The following is a 22,526-nucleotide window of genomic DNA, read 5'->3' on the forward strand; positions in this document are numbered from 1 at the left end:
GCTGTAAAGTGTAAAGTGTAAAGATTGCCTGCCCCTCACTTTGAACAGCAGGTGGGTGGAGCTTCTTGGCTCAGCCAGAGCTGTATGCATTATTATTACCTTTATTTAATCGGGAAGTCACACTGAGATTAAATCTATTTTACAAATGAGACCTGGCCAAGGTAGGAGACATACAAACTCAAAAACCCAAGAAGTGCAACATAGAATATATAGTCTAAATACAATATAGAAACACCCTCAACATTAAACGTTAGTGGCTTCTCAAGAAAAAAAAAATCCACACTCTCAGTGCTTGAGGTGACCATATTAGTGTTATCCTCTTCCACAGAAGTTATACAGAGCCAAGCTTGAGTTTTGGGCTCACAGGGACTAATTTTACATGCACTGACCCCATTATTACTTTAGCCAAGTTTAATATCATCATCTTACATTGTAACAGTATATATGACAGAAAGTAAGTCAAGTACAATAGCTCCACTTTAACATTGCCAGTTACGATACTATGCACTGGCTGATAAAAGTCAATCTTGTTTACTAGCTTGCTGTTATTAATTAATTTTTGCAGTTTATTCTGGATTACATGAACAGTTATTCAGAGTCAGACCTTCTTTAATTTGTCTATATGTCATCAGGTAAGCTCAAGCTGATTACTGAATCTGATCGAATGTATTAATGAATTATTGTTATATTATAGGTCATTATTGTTATTTTGTTGTTAATTATAGGTTTATGGTTGGACATGTGTTTTGTTATGTTGTTCTCTCACGTCTGTGGGGTATCCTTCCTTAGTTAGAGTTGATCCCTATATTATAGTGAGTTGGCCTTAAAAGATCAGGCCTGGTAAGGTCTTTTTGGAATATAATGACTGACTGTGTCCTATTGTGTCTCTACGGTGGTCTCAAGGACAGCTGTTGTCTAGTTTGGGGAAATTGCAAATTTCATTGCGTTCCTTTATCTGGAGGAAGGAGTAAAAGATATAAAGAAAACTCGCCATGGAAGGATAAAAATCAGAATGGGGACGTGTGCTCGTCTCTCTTTTTCTTTATCAACTATTTCCACAATAAGTCAATGTTTTTTACTACAGCCCTCACAAAATATCTATAACAGCTGTTATGATTTGTTCAATGCATTTGCCTTTAATAACTTCCCTCGCAGCCAGCTGAGTCAACTTTAATTTTCTGTTGGCTCCAAGACAAAGCAGGCTACTGATGCATTTGCTGTGTGTTTGTTATTACTAAGCACAGGCATGCATGTGAGCCCTTTATAGCTGATGATGTGGTTGTTTTCTCTACAGGTGAGGATGACCATCTGGCTCTGAAGGGCAAGGTGTCAGTTGGAGACCTCTTTAGGAAGGAATTCAAGGTTCATGACCCAAACGCCAAATGGATAAGCAGTAAGTATCTGTGTTAAAAATGAGACAAGGTTTTTTTAGAATTTGTATTTTTATTCACACATCACTACCTAAAGCTGCTTTTGGTGATATTTTTGTTACCACACTTGTGTCAGTGGAAACATAACTGTAGTCCGGAAAGCTTTAACTTTGAGCTTATTGTTTAGATTCACTGATCCTTGGGATTGGGTACTAGCGAGTCTCCCTGGCTTACACAATATGATTGTTCATTTATTGTCAATATCCACATTGCTTCTTTTCTACTTTGAGCTTTAGGAAGCAAAAGTGGATCAGGGCTATTTTTTAGAGTTAATGGATTAGTTAGTTAATGGATTTGAAAGACCAGATGTTATGTAGCACAGATAAAGTGAAAAATAAGCCCCACTACATTAAGAAACACTGGGAAGAGATGTATAAAAACATCCGTCCTTTTTCTACCACTTCTCTGTGTCTGGGATGTTGTGGCAGCTGTGTAAGCAGATATGTGTGGACCTCAATCTCCCCAGCCACTACCTTTGCCTCATCCGGGGAATACAGAGGTGTTCTTAACGCAGCTGAGAGATGCAATATCTCCAGCATGTCTGGGGTCTGCCCCGGGGTCTCCTCCCAGTTAGACATGCCCGAAAAATCTCACCTAGGAGGCATCCAGAAGGCATCCTAGTCAGATGTACAAACCTCAAACAGGTTCTAATTTGTTCTGACAGAAGAAAGAGAGACAACCACAACACTGAATCCCCTGGTTCTAAACTGGATGTCGTATTATTTTTGTTCCTTTTTTTTAAAGGAACCTCTTACTAAACCATGTCCTTTTCCTCTGTCCTATCAGTTTTGCCACACAGAGAGAACGTTTATAGTGTAGTTGTTGCAAAAAACAGTTTGCCAGCTTGAGATGATATTGCGAAAGATCTGTTGGTCCCACTTCAAAGCTTGTGTTGCTCTACGATTGTTCAGTTAACTGATTTGTTCAATGAAACATTGCACCATCCAGTCTGTCTCAGTAAAACAAATGCCTGCAGTAGTGGGATAAACTGTGTACTGGTCACTGTTACCAGAGACATACTTAGAATAGAGGAATATAGATCAGACATTCAGCTTTAAGAAAATAGTATCAGCTGTCAAGCATGGTATTGATAGCATCATGCTACCACTATTATTGAGGATTAAGCTAAAACTTGGAAGTAAACGAGTAATTACACAGGACAATGATGCCCAAAGACACATGAAAGCTGCTTGTAGAATTAATAAAGCATGAAGCTTTTGGAGCAGCCCTTTTAAAGTCTGGACCTTGAACCCATCAAACTTACTGTGGACCATGCTTAAAATTCAAGTGTGTGAAAGAAAGAAACCATTTAACTTCACCAAACCCAGCTGGAAAAGGGGTTAAATATTCAGCCAGACGTTTGCTGAAGTATTGTCAGTTTGTGGTTCTAAATATAAAACGTAAGGGTTTGAATCCAAATTCTGCTTTTAATTGTTCTTGACACAGTTTTACCTCCACACTGATGTGGTGACAGCATGAGCTGCTGTGTATCTCAGTAGGTGCGATGAATAATTAGAAATGTGAAAGTCTCTGGTTTACAGGTTAACCAACATACTTGTCTTTTCTTTTACATTTGGGACATATTTGAGGGTTTTTGCATAATTTTCTTTTCGAGGGGGACGGTGAGTGAAGTTCGCTGGCTGTGAACGTTGGAATGAATTCTGGATGAGCAGGAATTATTTTCAGCCAAGGCAAAGCAATCAGAGAGCTCAGCTGGTTAAAGAGACTTTTATCTCAGAGGTTCTGGGTTCAAATCCAGCTTGAAGAAGGAAATTGTGCTTTTATTACTTTCACAGTAGCTGACAATTGTACGTTCAAAATGATGCGGTGTTCGAGCAAGCTGCTGCACAGCTCAGTAGGTCTAACGATGTGTTAGAAAAGTGAAGAGTTTGGGTTAAGTTTCACTTTGGGAAACAGTCCTGTTGCAATTCAGCTGCTTCTCTTGAGGTGAGCTATACATTTTTCCTCATAACATTACAGTGAATAACGTTGCTTCCTTCCATCTGCTTCATTAGCTCAGCAGGTTTATTGTAAAGTTTGAGTTCAATCTCAGTCTTAGATGTGTAGGTGTGGATGAATATAGGTTCACCTTTCTGTTTCTCACACAACAAACTGTAGATTTTATTCATGTTTCTGCTTTATTCATCTGTGTATTTACGTTGATCAGCTCTGTAACATGTCAGAGAATAAATGAGTGAAGGCCTGAGTTGGTTCACTGAAGTTAATAAATTTATCCTTGATAACTGAACAGCTGGATTTTCTCTCTCAGATCTTTGTAGATGAAGTGGTAAACAGGCCACAGCTTCAGTCACATTTCTACGCCTTTGACTGGTTGAATTAAAATGTGGAAAAAACTTCTTCTCCGTAGAAACTGCAGAAGAAACAAGGATGGAGTGGAGTCTCTGCAGATGCACAAAGAAAGAATTGCAGTCCCACAAATGTGGATAAACTCGAACATAAAGATCTTCCTTTAAGCTCCAGCTCTGATCCACACTGTAGGAAACAAATCAGAACATCAGTGAGACCGAAACAGTCAAATCAAACAGCTTTTCAATTGGCTCATTTTGAGGCAAAGCTACTGTTGAGCTTCTCCCCCTTTATCACTGAGCCTGAGCCCAGACACCCCTCTGAGGAATTTCATTACTGCTGCTTGTATCCACATTCTTATTATTTTGGTCACTGCCCGGAGTTCATGGCTATAAGGGAGGGCAGGAATGCAGATGGACTGGTAAATCGACAGCTTCGCCTTCACGCACAACTGTCTCTTCACTAAAACAGATTGGTACAGAATCTACAATGCTGCAGATGCTTCACCAGTCTGCCTGTCAATCGCACACTCTATTTCTGTTCCACTCTTGAACTCCTCCGCTGGGCACAATAACTCATCCTCAACCTGTAGCAGTCCACCCTTTTCTTGGTCAGAACCATGGCGTCAGACATGTAGAAGCTAATTCACATCCATGCCACCTCACACTTCGGTTCCAAATCACCTCAGTCCGACCTGGAGGTCACTGCTGGATGAACCCAGCAAGAGCACATCATCCTCAAAAAGCAGAAACAAAATCTGGGGTATAAAATATATGTGTAATAAATAACCCCTCCTGAGACTGTTAACCATTTCATACAGCCTAATTAGTAGAACATAATTAATTATACAAAGAATAATACGTGTAATGCTTTTTTCTTTTTATTGTTATTACCAAAGACTGTGCAAGAGCATCACACTGCATTTTAGTAAATATTAGATGTGCAATCAAAGTAATCAGTTTGTTTGTAGGCTTTTGCATTTGCACGTGCACTGTTGTGCATGTGTGCTTACTGCTTGAAATTCCTCCAAAGAATTTATTCCATATGCACCAATAGCGAACCAATTACCTGAAACCTCAACCCTCATTTTTCTTTGATCAGTGACAGTGTGCTGATGTTGCCATTGTTACAATTCATCACCACCAATTTCTGACGCTTGTTTTTTAATAGCGACGCTGTGACAGCATAAACACTGACAGCACCTCGGGGAGGCAATGAGAGAAAATTATATACTTTATTTTGCATCAAGGTAAAACGGCGACTTGATGCAGCCCCACACGTCTTAGTTTGGCATTGAAGAGAGCGATCACAGCTCGAAGATGTGAGGGATCCGTGCAGCTGAAGGATTAATGAGGTGGATTTTGTCTTCTCTCGTGCCCAGCGAAACTGTCTCCCTCAATCAAAACATCTAAGATGGCTCCTACAAAGGACACAGCTGTTAAATCTCCTCTCAAATCCCGAATTTGCAAAACCTTCTCCTCTGTGATTGGCTGTAATTAGAAAGCTGAAAACCCATATTTATTATATTAGTGACAGGAAGATGCCGTTCCTCTGGATCTCAGATGACAAGCTGAATAAATTTCTGTCTGGATTTGTCTGTTTGTTTTAGCCGCAGTTCCCCATATGTGCTTAAGGATGAGCCGTCTCTCATGTGGCTGATTTGTTGTCGTTACTAGCTGTGACCCAGAAGTTGTAAACAAATGGATCATGCTTGAGTGAACCATGATGGATATCACAATCTGCAGTAGTGCTGTACACATCTGGAAGCAAACATCTGTTCTTGGATGATTTCAGCAAAGGTTCAAACTGTGGCAGAAGAGGTGTGGTTGAATTAAGACCAGTATGATTAATGACAATTAATAGTGCTCATTTTCTGCTTCTCTTAACCTTTTTTTTAGCACGAAGTAAAAAAAGAGTAGTGCTGTACAGAAAACAAGCTCTGCAAGAATCCATACACATCACAGCATTCACCAAGAAACTTTAGGCATATCATCAGAAAAAAGTTCACTCTTTCATCCTCTCCCTTTTTTTGTGCTGTTGACAGTTTGATCCTTGATCTCCAGTTATATTCAGTATACCATTAGAGACACCTCACAAGGAGCAGGGAGGGAGGCAGAGAGACCCAGAAGCTGTATTTTTTTCTTTGTTAGTGTGCCATTTTAGTAGATGGAGTGCACATCCAACTTGCATGCTTTCAGGGCTGTTTCGAGGAATTTACAATAATGGCTTCCTTTGTTGGAGGCTGAAATGGATTTTTTTTTAAACCTAATTTAGCTCAGTTTTATGTTTTGCCCCCGGTCTCCATCTATCAATCAATTCCCTGGAGATAGACTAAATATAACCTTGAGAATCCATAATGATTGTATATTAGGCTGTTTTTATGAGGCCATAATGCTTCCTCATATCTTGTCCAATAGCATTAGCTTAAATATATGCTATACTTAAGCCTCATTAGGGGCTCTTATCTGCTTCTAACAAAGGTTGCAGGGATTGTGATTCTTTCTTCATTTTGATGCTTTTTCTTAAGTTTATCACAATTTGGATCATTAGTGCCTTTGGCTATTGTTCCCATCTTTATTTTATTTAGCTTACCAAGTGATTGCCGAAATCTGAGTATGTAGGAAAATTGTCAAAACAGAAGGCAGACGGCATGAAACACAAGCCGTTAAACAGTCATACAGGTTTTAAACAAACCTCCAAGTTAGCAGGTTTTATGTTCTTATAATTAAAAGCTCATTGCTGTGGGCATTGTGTTGTTGCTTCAGGTTGAAGCATGCCAATGAAATACAATCCATGATGGTTATTTTGCAAAAACAGCCAGCACTGTTTTTACATCTACTGAGATCACCGTGAGTTATTTTATCTTCTGTTGCAGCAATCAGTCAAACCGTAAAGATATCCTGCTTTATTTTACAAAGAAATCTGTCAGGGATGTACACTTGAAAGCTTTTCATTTGCCAGTGCAGCTAGGTTAAACTTTCTTAGGTATTTTTTTGTCTTTGCTGGGGTTCTGTGCTGTCAGCTCTGCTGTGCCAGCACAGTGGGAGTGCCGTCATGCTGTTACTTGTCAGAACATGGCTCTAACTAAACATATTCAGAAATAAAAACAAAGGCAAGTAGAAAATCTATCTTTTGAACTGTGTGCATGGTAAACGTCCATTTTGTTCCAAAGGCAAACTATCTGGTTTTATTATGAATAAGTTTCCTCACTTTCAGTTTTATTGCAAAATAAATTGGGTTTATAAGCTTGCTGACTGGGCTCATTTACGTGCTGTCCACTGATCTCTTCAACATATACCTTTACTGTAGCTGTCTTCTGTCTTTCTACATCTTATCAATGTTTTAGATGGATACATAACCAACAGGAACAATGGCCAAGTTATAAGCAACTTAAATTATCCTCAAGTTTTGTGATATATCTAATTTAAACGCTATAAACTCCTTTACCCTGCCCTCATCACTATTCTAATCATGCAATAAGGCCATCGCTGTCTCCCTGGTTAGGTAATTGCACAGTTAGCATTGATCTCTCACATATGCCTCTTTTTTTACCACTCCATCTGAATCAAACAGGCATGGCATCAACATCATTCTCGCACCACCAAGGTGAAGCCAGCCCTGTGGGACGCAACACAAGCGCTCACAGCAGCTGTTTGCCATTTTAATGGCCACGTTTCTCTTGTTTGCCACTCCAGGACACCACTTGTCTCACTGATGTTTGTTAAATATGGTTAAGGGGGAGCCATTTGTAAAGAGGCCAACCAGTCAGGGCTTCACAAAGGGGATATCGCCGTGACTTTGAGAGGGGCTCGTGACTGTGATTTCAATATGGGTGAAGCGTACTGATGTTTGTTTTGTCACTGTGTGGGCTTTTAATGCATGCACAACAGCCTTGTTTCAAGTGATGCACAGTATTTATGTAAAGGGTTCACATTGGAAAAAAGAGTAGACAGTTGCTTCAGTCCCTTTATGATCTTTCATTAGTGTGCTCCCATGAAAGAACGTGAGGAATGGAGTTCTGCATTGGGCCTCTTTCCTACAACTGAGACATATTAGCCCATATAGTCAGTGTACGTATCCAGTTGTTGTCACAGAAAATCAGCTTTTTTTAAAAAATGCTACCAATACGAGAACGAACAGGTGTACGTTTCTCCCTTTGAGCTTCTCTAATTTTACCATATGTGTGATGCTTAATTGGAAAGGATGTGTTTGCACAGACTGAAGTTCAATCTTTCATGCTTTTCAACCTTGAGACAGCAGTGAAGGGTGGTACAACAACTAGTTGCTTGACAGAAACAAGCTGTAAAATATACTGATGTGTTTTTAATTTCCAGGGAAAAACAAAACAAAAAAACAAGCAAGTAAAAAGAAAGCATCTGATACAGAAACAGACTTTGGAATTGATATAGTTGCTTCTGTGTGTCTCATGACAGATTCATCAGTCTCTTAACACCGTAGCTGCTAACGTCAAGCCTACTCCTGAACAGTTGGATGTCATCTTTGATCCAACTTTCAAGCAACAAAAAAACTGAAAGGCAGATCTTCCACTCATGGTTTGTGCAACTTAGGAATCATCCTAAAAAATAAGTTGCACAGATGCATGTTTCTATGATTCTCCTTTGAATACAGTTTTGTCTCACTTGCTTTTGAAAATAAAGCAGAGAAAAGAGCCTGTGATATGAAAATTCTCACATAAACCAGTGATCACAAAAGGGATTCATTTGCACTCAACAGCCCTTGACTTTAGTTTTAAAATTCTGTTTTACTGAGGTCAAATCTTAGTACTGCAATTTTTATCAGCCAGAGTCCAGCCTTAGGGGAAGAGGCAAGGTCTTAAACTGACAAGGACTACAGTGTTTTGAAATGCTCTGTCTGCAGGTTTAAAGTTTCCACGTGGCTGTGGAACCTTGTGGATTGTTGACCCTATGACAAGCACTGGGTGCTAGTGAAAAATGTTTATTTTCCAACCAGTTGGAAAGTACTGGTTTTAGAGAGTGCTGGCAGTCATTAGGTGAAATTGGTCACTAAGATGGCGCTTCTCCAGAAACCTCCTTGTGATTGCTTTGGTTGCTATTCACCATTATTTTAATGGAAGAAGCCAGCTTGTCTGCAAACATTTGCCAATTACTCCCTAAGGGGTAGACAAACTTGACAAACTTCAAAATCTGAGATTAGAAGTGTGTCACTGTTTCACTACTGCTCGGTGAGTAGCTGGCAAGTGTTTGCACAGTCTATGGAAACCTACTGTGATCTGTAGGAGACTAAAGCACAAGGAAGTTTGTCACTGCAGCACCATTCACTTTTTGCAATGAGTTTCACCTAATAACTACCAGCAACCTCTAGCAACCAGTCAGGGAATACACATTTTTCCCTAGCAAACAGTGTTTGCCAGAGAGTCGGCAGCAAGTTTGAACCACCACGTTTAACCATACATACATGTATGTATGTATGTATATATGTATACATATATTTGCCTTTTTGATGTTTCCAGCTGTCTGACTTGGTTAAGCTGCTTTCACTTGCTGTTTCTTTTTTGTTTTTACAGCCGTTCTTAATTTTTACAAATACTTTTAACAGTCTAGTCCCTCAGCACCACATTGCTGCATGATAATAATGAGCAAATGTGCTTGAAAAACACCAGTTGTGCTGTCTTCTTCTTGTTGCAGAAGACAGAATTGATGTTAATTAACAGAAGTACACAAGAACGTCAGCATTAAATAACACATCAGAATTTTTTTCTACTCTTTTCAGCAGCTACAACTAAGACTAATTACTTTATATAGACTTTGTTTATGGTATTCTCATGATTTTATAGTTACATATGCTTAATCATTGTGTATGCAGTTTGAATACTTAACCTTATACAGAATACAATAATCCTTATAACACTTACTGCACATGGTGTACAATTATAATCATTTAAATCAGTAGCTTCATATCTGCCATATCATTGAGGATTCTAGCCTATAGCTGTGTTTGTATTACATTGATAAAACACTGTGAGCATCCCCCGCCAGCTAGAAGCCTGTCGGATAATTGTGTTCAAACACAGTTATTTATGCTTGGAGCATTTTTTTTCTAATGAATCCACATGCAATTATTATGTACTTGTCAACATTCGGATTTCAAACGGTTCTATGATTTACTTTGTGAATAATGAATAAGTGTTTATTTGAACAGTGAGGTAACTCACTGTAATATCTTTTTAAACAAGACCGGCTGATCACTGCTATGTTGTGTGTCAATACTTTGTTTAGAATCCCCCCCACCCCCCTGAATGATTTTAATTGTTATGAGCATATGCTTGTTTTTTTATTTTCTATCCAAGTTCAGTAATTTGTTTGCAAGCACAAAGAAACACAGTAGTGCTGCACTATAACACACACATTGAAGAAAACACTAAAGCACATTGAAGCCGTGCAAATCAAACGGCTACAGAGACCATGGGTTTATGAGGTGTACATGAGGAGCTGGAACTGATGAAATGACTGTCACTTTATTGGCTGTGAGGTAAATCAATAATAGTACTCAAGGATTCATTTCAAATTGAGTTGATAGGCAACAAAAAGCAATAAGGTCTAAGTTGATGGAGGCGCCCTGAAAACACTTTTATATGCCTGTGAGAGTCATCTTGAAGGGAATATGAAGTTTGTTTTATTTAAACTGCTGTTGAGCAATTTACTGCACATCTGCAAGTCACGTTACAGCACAAAAAGGTGGGTTTCAAAGTGGTTTGCAGCAACAGCTTGAAAAGGAAGACTCGGGGTGGTCTGATCGCTGCAAAAGGGAAAGAAACTTGGTTTGCCTATAGCGGGTCTGACTGAAACTAACTTGCCTGGTCTAAGATAAAAGTCCTGTCTGTGGGATCCTGATGCAAGCGGTCTATTGAGTGTTTAGTTCTTTAAACATAGCGCTGATTTCTCTGATCTGTAGATTCCTTTTTTTTTACTTTTTTACTGTCCCCCCCACTGCCTTGATATACTCAAGGTCCAAGTAAATCAGATAATTACAAAGAAAAACGTTCTCTTCATCCCTAATGTTAAACAGCGTGAAGCAGAAATAAATTGGCATGTGTTTTTTTTGGTTTGTTTTTTTTTTCCAGCGCTGGTTGTGGATTGAGAAGCTGAAGTGTCGGTGAGTAATGAGGCCAGCAGGCGAGACTGATTGGCATTCCTGATAAACATAAATGACTTCCACTGTGAAAACTGGCCAAAAGCAAGTTGGCTGTAGCCGTGGGTGGTTTCATGTGTTCTCAGCGAGTTCATATTTGAGGTTTTTGCTCATTTGTTTGCCCTGCCATTCATTTGGTAGCGCACTCATTTATCAAGTAAGTCAAAAATAGAATTTGAATTCCGTGGTGCTGCTTGTCCTGCTTTACAGCAGTGGAGATAAATAAACACATCTATTATGGGGAATACCCTTTGAAGAGCCATAGGTGAAAGAAGCCAAATTACTAGAAATATAAAGAGCGATTTTTAATTAAAACTCCTGTTGAATTTTTTATTAACCTATATTTTACTGCACATCTAAGCTTTAGGGCTGCATTTCTGTATTGGAGACTTCGTTTTAGTTAGCCACTGACAGACACTATAATTTTCCCCAGCAGCTTGTGTCACTTTCATCAAACCAGTCATCATGCACAGCCTTGGGCATGGACAAATGACCTGGAACTGACAAGAAAAATTCCATTTCATCCAGAACTTAACACTGCAACCCTGGCTCACCTCAGGACTTATAATATAGCCCAAAGAAACTACCCGTTTCACTGTGGTTTTTAATCACATGGTGATGTATTATGTGGAGGGAACTGTTCAAGGTTAGGGCCATTAAAGTACTATATATTTCCATTCCCTTTTGTGATGTATAAATTATTTCTTTATATGTATTGCTTTTATGCTCAGGATGAGAGGACAGTTGAGAATAATCTGTGCTCACACTTCATGGTTAGGGTAAGGAGTAGTTACAACAGTAACTGAATTATGTCTTTTTTTCCCCTTTTTTGTTGGTTTACTTATACAACTTTGGTGACTTCTTACCTTCTACCTTCCTATTATAAAATACAAGACAAGGCCTTCCAGTGCTTTCATGGATTCGTTGTACTATATTGTGTTTCTTGTATTCTTGTGTGATTTACAGCCTCGACAATCTTGAGCAACTGTTACAGCATGATCCCCCTGCTGGGATTAATAAAGCTTTTGTGGTTTTGTTTCTGATAACATGCTTGTTAAAGACTCTGCTCACCCAGGAACACTCTCCGGAGAGCAGTGAATGCAGTGAATGAAGTGTTATGTCTTCTCGAAAAACCTCAAGTCGGATAAAGATCTCAGACAGACAGAAAAATGAGCAGCATTGTATTAAAAAAAAATCTTAACTGAACTGTTACAGTGTTGTTACTTTTTTTGCAATGTCTATGTATGATGTCACATTATTTCAGACAGCCTGACCACTCACAGAGCTACTGTAACATTTAAAAACAGAGCTGAAAATTAGCATTATGGATTCCTTTTAACTTTGAGAGACTACTAGAGTCAATTTTCCTTGAAGTAGTATTAACTAGCCTTCTCTAATTTGTCATTCTAATTAACCTGCCATTCTGCACATGAGCCATAAAGTTTGAATGGAATTTTAATGAAGCCAAGAGTACAGTGAAGCTACTGAAGTGTCAGGACAGGTGGATGGATAATTTGGTACAATGTGAGTCTTGTTTGCATCGGTTAGGCCATCAGTCATATTGATAATGATAGTGAGCCTGTTCTTACCAAGTGAGGTGCTTAAAAACTAGGATTGCAACAACAAATGCTAAAAATTAAAATGGATAGAAACATCTTTTAGCCATTTTGCTGTAGTGTATATTGTGGACACTAGTGAACTTACGAGGTACAAAAGGTGAGGCAGCAGCACCATGTTGGAGAATGCTTTGAAACAAGTCTGGCTGCTTCAGCTCACAACTTAAGAGGACGTAAGGGCTTTGGCTTGTTTACCTTGTCTCTCACTGTCTGAGCCTCCAGCAATGTTTCTGTCTAATCAGAACTCACGCAATTATGCAACCAATTTTCAGCCTTAATTTCAGTAGATTAACACAAGCGTTGAGAAAAAAGAAAAATGGCCTGAGATGCGCCCCCTCTTAACACGCGTCCCTAAATTTAAAAGGTACTCTTGATGGCTACATGCTTGTTGAGCAGTTGTTTGTTATTTACCATTTTATCAAACATGAGAGTGGAAATTTAATTCAATTCAATTCAATTTTATTTATATAGCGCCAAATCACAACAAAAGTCGCCTCAAGGCGCTTCATAGATACAGAGAAAAACCCAACAATCATATGACCCCCTATGAGCAAGCACTTTGGCGACAGTGGGAAGGAAAAACTCCCTTTTAACAGGAAGAAACCTCCGGCAGAACCAGGCGAAATTTACACTTCAGTTTGATAAGTAAATAGGCTACCATGGAAATTAAGGTTTTCATAATGTGTCTCAAAAAGCAAAAATCTATTGTAGGAATATTAAAGAATGTGGCTTGGCAAGAAACAGCATTTTACTACTAAAATAAAGCAGTAATGCAAAAATAAATTCAAAAATGACAAATGAGCTGCTAGATGAAGAGGCAGAGGTCTTGTGAAGGAGCAGAAATCCATGCATACTGCAAGCTTAATGACTGCACAGCCACTCAAGAATGCTCTCCGGGACTTACATGGACATGTTTCCTTGCCAACAATCAATACTTCATGACTGTAACATCTGAGGATTAGCTACAAGATGCAAACCCCTGAAAAACTTCAAAAACAGAAAGACCAGGTTGCAAAGGCATATTTAAGGAACCTGTAGAATTTTTGAACAAAGTTTTATGCGCTCATGAAACAAACATCAGCCTTGGAAAAAAAATGATAGTAAGAGCAAATTATTGGAGAGAAAAGGGAGCTAACCATAACAAGCTCATCTGTTAAAAGTAATGGCAGAGCATCGTTAGGGTTGGATGTCTTTAATGGATGTCTATAGATTGAGAGTTCAGGCTATCTTTTTCTAGATTTCCATAAATTATTAGATAATATGACTTTGTTTGCTGGGTTGGCATCTGATCTAGGTGCTTCCTGGTGCTTTTGGAACTGTCCAACTGTGAGGAGGCCCCAAAAAAGACCTGAAAAGGCTGGAGAGATTATCTCTCCTAATCACCTTCCAGAATGTTTCACTGACCTTTCTGAAGTATTGGAAGAGGTGTCAGGAGAGAGAGCGGTCTAGTGATGTTCGCTTAGACTTAGTAAAATGCCTTAGTAAGGTATTGGACCAGCAGAATAATTCATTGTATTGATATTGATTGGTATTGATTCTGTAAGCCTCTAATACTCTACTGGAGGGTTGGAACAGTATTATTCCACTAGATATTCCCTCATTTAGTGTTTTAATGATGTTGGAAAGTACTGTCTGCACAAAATCTCCTATATGTGAAGAGTGGGATTAGGATTTAGTGACCACAAAAGAAATTATTCAGTTCTGAATAATATACAGTGGTTGTTGGCTAAGGCTTAGGAGCAGCTTAGAGTAGGTTGTCTACTAATCGGAAGGTTGGTGGTTTGATCCCTGGCTGCTCCACTATGCATGCCGCAATATTGTTGGGCAAGATACTAAACCCTGAGTTGCTACTGTGTTCATCGGAGTGTAAAAGTTAGCAAGACAGCATGCAGATACCGAAAAAAGTCCTTCTGTGAATGGGTGTATGAGGCGTGTGGCATGAAGCACATTGAGGAGAAGAGCTCTGTGTAAGAACCGATCCATTCTTCATACTCATCAAACCTCATCAATGAAGGCATGGTCGTCCTGGAAGGGACCACTTCCATCAAGATAATTTGATCACTCTGAACAAATTGAGTTCAGTTTTAATTTGTCATCACTTTGTTCATCTTTTTGTATCAGTGTTAATCTGCTCAATTCAGTGAGCCTCAATTAGTAGCTGTTACTTTATTTTTCAAATGAATATGCAGAAACCTGTGCAAACATTAGGATGTGGACTGGAGGACAGAGCCCCCCCCCCCCTCGAAAAAAATTGTCCATAAAGCTCATATGCAAACTTTATGTAAATCTGTGGCCTTCTTTCTGTCTGCCTCACTAAAGTTATGTTGCCTTGCATCTCTGCCTCCCTCTCTCCCACCTTCTTGCCGCTCCCTCTGACTCCCTGGAGTGAGGCTGGGTTAGGGCTGTGCCCAGGGCAGCAGGCTGTTTTAATAAGACATACTGCCATGGAAAGGTATAGATCAGAGGAGAAAACAGCGCTCTGGGCTAATGCACAGCAAGTCAAGGCAGAGAGGAAAGTAAGAGGGAGAACGTCAGGGGAAGAGAGAGAGCTAGAAAGAGGTAGATTGAAGGGAAGACAATAATGCCTAGGGTCCTGTGAAAGAATAGATGGCTTTGTGTCTTTGAAAGAGCACAAAACAAAGAGCAGGAGAGGTGAAGGAGTGATGATAAGGTCTAAAATGATGAACTCAGCAGGAGGGCTTATATAAGGGTGGTGATGGGAAGGATTTGAGAGATCTGTGGTATCTGTGAAGTGTCTCGAGGCGTGTGGTTAACGGAGATCAGTAGTTTGGTGAGAAATAAAGATGAAAAAGGTGCCTTAAAGAGATGCGGGTCTCTGAATTCAAGCCGAAGCCCAACTGTGAAAACAAAGTGTGTCACAAAGCAAAATAAAGTCCTGTCAATCTCCTTGGCATCTGATTTAATAACCATTTTGCCTTTTTTACTCATTCAAGCCACGATCTTCGGCAATTACCATTTCATATACAAAAGTAGACCTTTAAAAAGATGTCAAACAAAGTCGAACTAAAATAATGACTCATGATGGGGGGGGGGGAATCAGCATCTTTTTATTTATCACCATGATTTCCATGAAGGAGTCCATTTTCTACCCTTGTTAGTATGCCAATGGTTTTTAACAAGGAGACAAAAGCTGTTGAGGGGGCGTTCGGCTATGCCTATCTAAAAATGTCTGAAACCGCTCTCCCAAGCACGTTCTGAATTAAAGCCATTGTGATGGTAATTTTGTCACCTCTAATGGACAATTAGATATGCTAGCAGATAGAGAGCACTCTGCATAACAATCTCTGGGTTCTAATTACCTCACCAAATGGCGTGGTTGCTCATGTGCCTATGGATCACTAAAGCAATAAGACAGGGGAGCGGAGATAGACTGAAGGTGAAAGGGGGCAGTAGCTGTATTAAACATATCCTTCCCTGGCTGCCTAAAATTAAGAATTAAAAAAAATCAAGGTGAAGTATTAATTAGCAGCTGAAATTGTTAACACCATGAATTAAGTTGAATTGTTAAGCAATGGAGAAAAAGTTTAATATTGGTGAATATCTGTTAAATGGATTAGTAGCTAGCAGGGCATGAATGGAAGAAATAGTAAGTCAATAGTTATGAATAAACAAAGACAGTTTGCTAACATTGGAAAAAGTGGTAGCCATGAAATAGTTCGGAGTAAGTTTAGCTTAGTTTATACAATTTAAGATCAACTTCAAATGGAATGTAAAGATGAAAAAAACGTAATTTTAAGTGTAAACTTATTTCAATAATACATTTGAAAATTCTAGATGAAAAAGGTCTAAAAAATATTTACAAAAAGAAAAAAGTTTTAATTCAAACTATAATACATACAGTGGGCATGTCTACACTGGGGAAAGCACTAATCAGCACAGAGCAATATTTGAATTAAAATCTGATGCTGTGTTAATTAAATCTGACCAAAGTTTAGCAGTAAATAAGGTGAGGTAAAGAAATAAAAGCTACTCTTTAGTACTTGTCACTAAGAATGTTTTATCACACTGTAATGACTGAAACTGTACCGAATGGACATTTTAAGTCTTGTTTCAAATGAACTAATGTTAAAATGCGAGTAGTTGGTGGTTTGTGAAAGCTAAAAATAAGGCAGCTTGCATTCTTCATTAAAATGCATACATTCACACTGGATTTTAATCCTTCAAAAATTACACTGTGAAACAAAGGCCTGATGCCAGACAGTTTATTATTGAGGACGGAGCTCTTCATTTGGCCAGATATAGCAGAAAAACATAAGGCATAGTCTGACAAATTGTTGGCATCAGAATTGCAATCACAGTCATGACACAGACAATTGGGCAGCCCTGCTCTCTCTGCTTTTGCTGCACATCTTTGCTCTGCTTCGCTTTGCTTTTATTTTTGATTGCACCACTAAGCATTCGTGCCATTAAGTGACCTGTTAATAATTGTTATACTGGTTGATTACAAAAAAGGAATTTCTTTTTGGCTGCTGATGGAACTCAAACAAGTCTAATTCAATATCCCTTTGATATTAAAAATCTAATAAGTGGAAGCATCCTCTGAAGTTTAATTATGTTGTCAGTGTCCCTGACAGGTAACAACTCCATTAACACAAAAAAAAGAAGGCTGCTGACTATCATATCTGCTTTTACTTAATTTTTAGAAGGGAAATATTTTTTTGAACCCAGACTTTTAATTTGCAGAACTGGTGACAGAATATAGTTTCTGGCTTTGTCAATATGTCTGCAATTTCCTTAATTTCTTAGCAATGTCTAACTTTTTTCTTCCTGTCTTCTGTCTCATCATCCAGGTAATGAGCTGCTGTACCGCAATCAGGACGGCGACGTCGTCAAGTTCAACGTCGACACCAACGAGCAAACCATCTTAGTGCATAACAAGAAATTTGTAAGTCTTTTCATCTTACAATCAAAGCACTGAAGGGCTGACCATGATTGCCTATGAGTTCAAGACTAATGCAGCTCCCATTTGCTTTAGGAACCAAGCAATCTGTCAAACGCAGTCAGTTAAGGACCAGTTTAATGAAAAACTGCCATGCGTGATTGGAGGTCTCTTCTTTTTATTGTATGCATTTTTTTTCTTTTTCTAACATCCTTCTTTTGATTCCTAGGAAATGTACAAAGCCAGCAAGTATGAGGTGTCTCCTGACCTGAAGCATGTGCTGCTGGCCTACAATGTTGCACCGGTGAGCATCTCATTTGTTTGCTTGTTTTTTGAATTAGCAACCTGACAGCCAAATATGTCAGCCACCGCTGCTGAGGGGTGGGGTGTAGGCCTGCAATGAAGCATGGGCAGTGGGGGGTTGGAGGGAGGAGAAAGTAATCATGGCGGGGTGTGAAGGCCTGTCGTACGTCGCTGCCTGTCAGCGAGGGTGGCGGGGGCTAGCTAAGCCAAGCAGAACTGTACTGAGGGAGGCACAAACACAAACAAACCCCTTGGTGCTACACAGCCTCGCCGACAGGGAGATGAGATCAACAGCAGCACCATCATATGCATCAAAGAATTTTAGCTCCTGATACAGGTGGATCAAATATATTGATCCATTTAGTTGGATGATAGTTGCCTGTTTACTACTGCGTCACCACTTAGTCACTGTAGAGAGAACTGGTTCCTATTATTAGTTTATGGAGGATGCTGGCAGAAACACTGTATAACCTTGTGTTATTGCCTGAGATGAATTGAAGATATTACGGCACACTCGAGTGTGGTGGAATGTACGTGTTTGCATTTATTATCCAACTAGACCGCCATCACCTTGATAGATGACAGTCATTCCTGCTATATGCTCATCGTAGCACAGTCGGCACACATTCATGCACTATGAGATGCGGTATGGTTCATGTTTTTATTAAATACCCCACTTGTATTATAAAACATGGACAAACGCTCTTCCTGAAGATGTGTCTGTACTGGGTGATGTTCCTGGATACATAATGTCTGACTGTTGAGTGCCTACTGTAACAAAAACTGTCATTTAAAAAGTAAAAGGTTAGGATTTCAAAGACACGCCATAGCCGTCGTTAATCTGGTCAACATAAGTGTGGTTTGATCTGTCGATTAAATCCAAAATCAGCTGGTTTAAATTAAGTCGATCTATCCTTCAGGGTTATGTCGTTGTGGTCCTTTTCACCATTTCTAGTGCAGCTGCTATTTTTTGATCACTCCCTGGAAGTGACAGGTCAGGTCGTTTGGACCAAATGTCCACCCTCCAGTGCCTCGGGGCTTTACAGTAGCACTTTACATTGACAGTCAGACCTTGGGGGACAAATTCAAGTAACAACCTTGCTCCTGGTTGCACTCCTGATCTCATGCACTGCCTTCAGGCTTTGGACAGTGAGGACTTTTTGACTTGAAACTCCTGCTTGGTGTCTTGGTACACAGCTCTCATTACCAGCAATGATCTTCGACATGAAAGTCAGGCCAATTCGACACAGAAGTTAATGTTCTCGCTCTGGGCAAATTTGAGCTCCATGGTGAAATCCCAAACTCTGAGTGCGAGTGGTCAGAATGGGACTTCCAGCCAGCAATCTAAAAATAGCAACAGTGCTGGAAGTGGCCCAGAGGTGCACAATGTCACACGTGTACTGTTTTCTGACAGCACACGCGTAGAGAAATAAGTATATTGCAACAACAGAATGGTAAATTAGGCTCCATACTGACTATTCTGACTTCACAGCAGTCTGAAGAATCCTTTTTCTGTTTTTTTCCCCCCTCCTCAAACTGCACCCAGTATCAGAGATGCTGCTGGATGCGGCCAGAAATGTGTGACTGAATTGCAGCCTTACTGAGGTGTCACAGTGTATTGACCCAGTGTTGAGTACACAACATCACTGCAGCACGATAAGACATTAAACCCTTGAATTTCCAGGGGATGGTGGGTTACTGTCAGCCTTTGGTACTGATATGAATAAAATACTGTCATATTGATATGGAGCATTGTGGCTTTGGGATGAGGCCATTCTTCTTTTTCTTCTTCTTCTTTTTTAATTTAGAAGGAAACTATTGAGATTTTATGGCAGCACTTCACAGTATTTCCTCAAAATTACCTGCTTAACAAGGATTCTTTTTATTTTGAAGTTCAAAGGATTAATTATCATCGGTCCTAATGCAGTTTTTGTTTTCTTTACTTTCAAAGAAGATACTGTTGTACCTAATATAAGTAAACAGGGCAATTATGATGTCTTAATTGATTCTGCTATGAGAACAAAGATATGGCAAGAATTAAAATGTCAAGGTTAAATATCCTACATCTCATTCCAGGTGTACCAGTATTCCTACACGGCCTTCTACATCATCTGCAGTCTGGAAACGCCGTAAGTACACATCAGGGCTGAGTCACTCCATTAAAATTGTGTTTTTCTCATATTATCTCACCTGACCTTTCTGCCTGTGAAAATGTGAAAGAAACTCATTTACACCTGTTTTGCCAACTACCTCCCACAAAGCACCTCTGACATCAACCACACTGTTTACTTCCAAACCTGCACTTGTGCAGTCTGCGAAGCGAAACAGTGCTATCAGATAATCCGCAGCCTCAAATCGCAGCTGTAGTCAGCCGCAGCCACAACATAGGCAGATGTTCGCCCTGTCCTGAGTTAGCCCTGCGACGACAGACCTCGAATTAAGAAGCGCTCAAAAACAGAAGGTAAATTACCAGAGCAAGGATTAGATTCAGCACACACCTGTCAAAATGAGCTACAGTTCACAGAAGAAAGTTACACTAATAGCACTGCTTTGGTTTGAAAATGAGCCTTTTCCTGCAATGTCAAGAGATCTTGAAGATCTCTCGTCCTTCAACGTTAAGCTGTTAAAACCAGCTAAAGAAAGGAGCACGTAACAATGAAAATTTTGCACTCACTGCTGCAGTTAAACCTGCCGTGTTCATGTTTCTGTGTGTTCTCAGCTTTTTATTATAACTAGAAACGTGACAGAGGAAAACCAATTAAACCTTATTTCTTAACATTTACTTAGGTAGGATCACAATCGTACTGTTTGCTATTCTAAAACATATTTCATCATGTTACTTAGTCGCTGCCAAAAGAAAGTATCTTCTTGTACCACTCTTTACGTTACTTTTGCATTATTCTGCAACATGGCCTCTGATGCGTTGTCACGTAATTACCAGTTAACAGTATAAACCTCAGGCTACAGTTTCACAGACTGACACAAATCTGTATCCTAATGAGACCGCGCATAAGATCTTTCTGCTGCTGTTTAAGTATTAATTCAAAGCCGACAGCAAAGTTGGTGAAAACCGTCCCAAAGTGCACTTCACAGCAATTTTCACAGTGATTCTGCTGGAGAAACAGGTGCACGCAGAATTCAAGGTTACAGAGCTACAAACCTGCTCATCACTGCTTTTTTTACCCATTAAAAATGAAACGTCGGCAGTTTGGATGCGGTCGGCATGTCCTAAGTTTTTGGGTTCCTGTTTCTTGCTACCAGTGTTGTATCTTTGCAGGTCCAGTGGATAGTTGTTTCTTGGCTGGGCACAGTTAGCACTGTACCGTCTGTGTGTCCAGATCGCCATGCACGCTCAACAGGAACTGACGCTCATTGTGGCACAAATGTGTACAAAAATTTGAGTTACATTCGCCCCCCTGGTATTTGCGAGGGTTAGGGACCACTTCACTGAAAACACTTGTAACTGCATATTTTAATAGTTCAAACACCAAATATACCTTAACCTGTCATCCTAATGAAAAAAGCAAATATTTTAGATGTGCTCTATGAAAAAAATCAGCATATAGGCAAATTTTCCGCAAATAATTTGAAGTTACGTTCCACAGTAAAATCCGTGAATACTGAACCGCGAATAGGCGGGTGTTCACTGTATTTGATTATTTTGTCATATCCACCTGTCATGCAAATAATTGAAGACCATTAGAAGAATGCGATGTGAAAACAAGACACACAGGAAATCCAGTTTAGAAGCATCAGTTTACCAGCTGATGAATGTAACTGTGAGCAAACCCACGCAGGTACACTGAGCAGGTTCAAACCTAGAACCTTGTTGTCATTCAGTGACAGAAAAGAGAAAAACTACTGCCAGTCTAGCTAAAAAGCCTCCCCTGCCAAGTCATATTAGAGGCGTTTTTGTGCTGTGACTATCCACCTTACTTATTTCCCTTTTGAATTACTTCCACACCAGGTCACAGTATGACAGCACTGTCAGCAGCTCTCCTGCTTAAACCTATTTACATGCTGCCACCCAGTGGTGCCGCGTCAAAAAACACCTGCGCTGGTGTCCTCATTCATTCCGCGCTCCAGACAAAGACACAGAGGCAGTGGCACCTCTAATTCTGCAGCCTGCACTGCGCAGCACTTTTCCCAATAAGGAGAGGTGACACTGTTATAGAGTGGGGGTATTTATGGATACACTTAAAGCTTTGTTCTCAGATGTTGTACACTTGTTCCTCTGCCGCCGCATCACTGGGAGCAGACAGTCATTGTGTTTATGTGCCTTCACGTTTGTCTGATAGTGGGTTTTTTTTTTTTCACCTGTCTGTGCACCCCAGAGAAACGTGGAACCTGAACCCTCCAGAGGTGCGAAACGCTCAGCTTCAGTATGCAGGCTGGGGACCCCAGGATCAGCAACTGGTACGAGCTGCATGAATCCCCTCTTTCCTATCTGCTTTCAAACTAATTAATTTTTCATTCAGTTTCAGTAAAAAAAAAAAAAAAAAAAAAGGAAAAAAAATAAACATAAATAAAAAAAAAAATCTGGAAAGGTCCATCTGAGAGGTTTAGAAACTTGCCCTTGGTGTAAAAAAAAGTGCAAAAAACCCAACTTTGCAGCACCTAGACGGAAAGCTAAGTTAAGTTTTCACAACCTGTGTCCTTCGCTGCCTGTTTTTTAATTTTAATAGGTGATGGAATTAATTATATTTGAAGGTGCTTCAGCCAGAGGGACCTAATATTTCACAACCCAATGGGAGGAGTTACAGTGAGTGAGTGGAATTCTGGGTTCTGTTTGTGCCCTTG

At 39.7% G+C, this 22,526-nt stretch overlaps 1 protein-coding gene across 5 annotated transcripts in view; it reads left to right on the plus strand.

Moving 5' to 3' along the window:
• Positions 1-22,526, plus strand: part of LOC146380578 (A-type potassium channel modulatory protein DPP6-like) — a 253,820-nt gene that overhangs the window by 197,662 nt on the left and 33,632 nt on the right. For all 5 annotated transcript variants that reach the window (XM_084939770.1, XM_084939771.1, XM_084939774.1 and 2 more), the window contains 5 exons: positions 1,295-1,393; positions 17,335-17,429; positions 17,653-17,727; positions 19,803-19,855; positions 22,061-22,142. In XM_084939770.1, the coding sequence (XP_084795896.1) occupies positions 1,295-1,393; positions 17,335-17,429; positions 17,653-17,727; positions 19,803-19,855; positions 22,061-22,142 (404 nt within the window). The remainder of the gene's footprint in view (positions 1-1,294; positions 1,394-17,334; positions 17,430-17,652; positions 17,728-19,802; positions 19,856-22,060; positions 22,143-22,526) is intronic.

This window comes from Perissodus microlepis, chromosome 9 (assembly GCF_051167445.1).
Source record: "Perissodus microlepis isolate ML-2025 ecotype Zambia chromosome 9, ASM5116744v1, whole genome shotgun sequence".
Taxonomy (NCBI): domain Eukaryota; kingdom Metazoa; phylum Chordata; class Actinopteri; order Cichliformes; family Cichlidae; genus Perissodus; species Perissodus microlepis.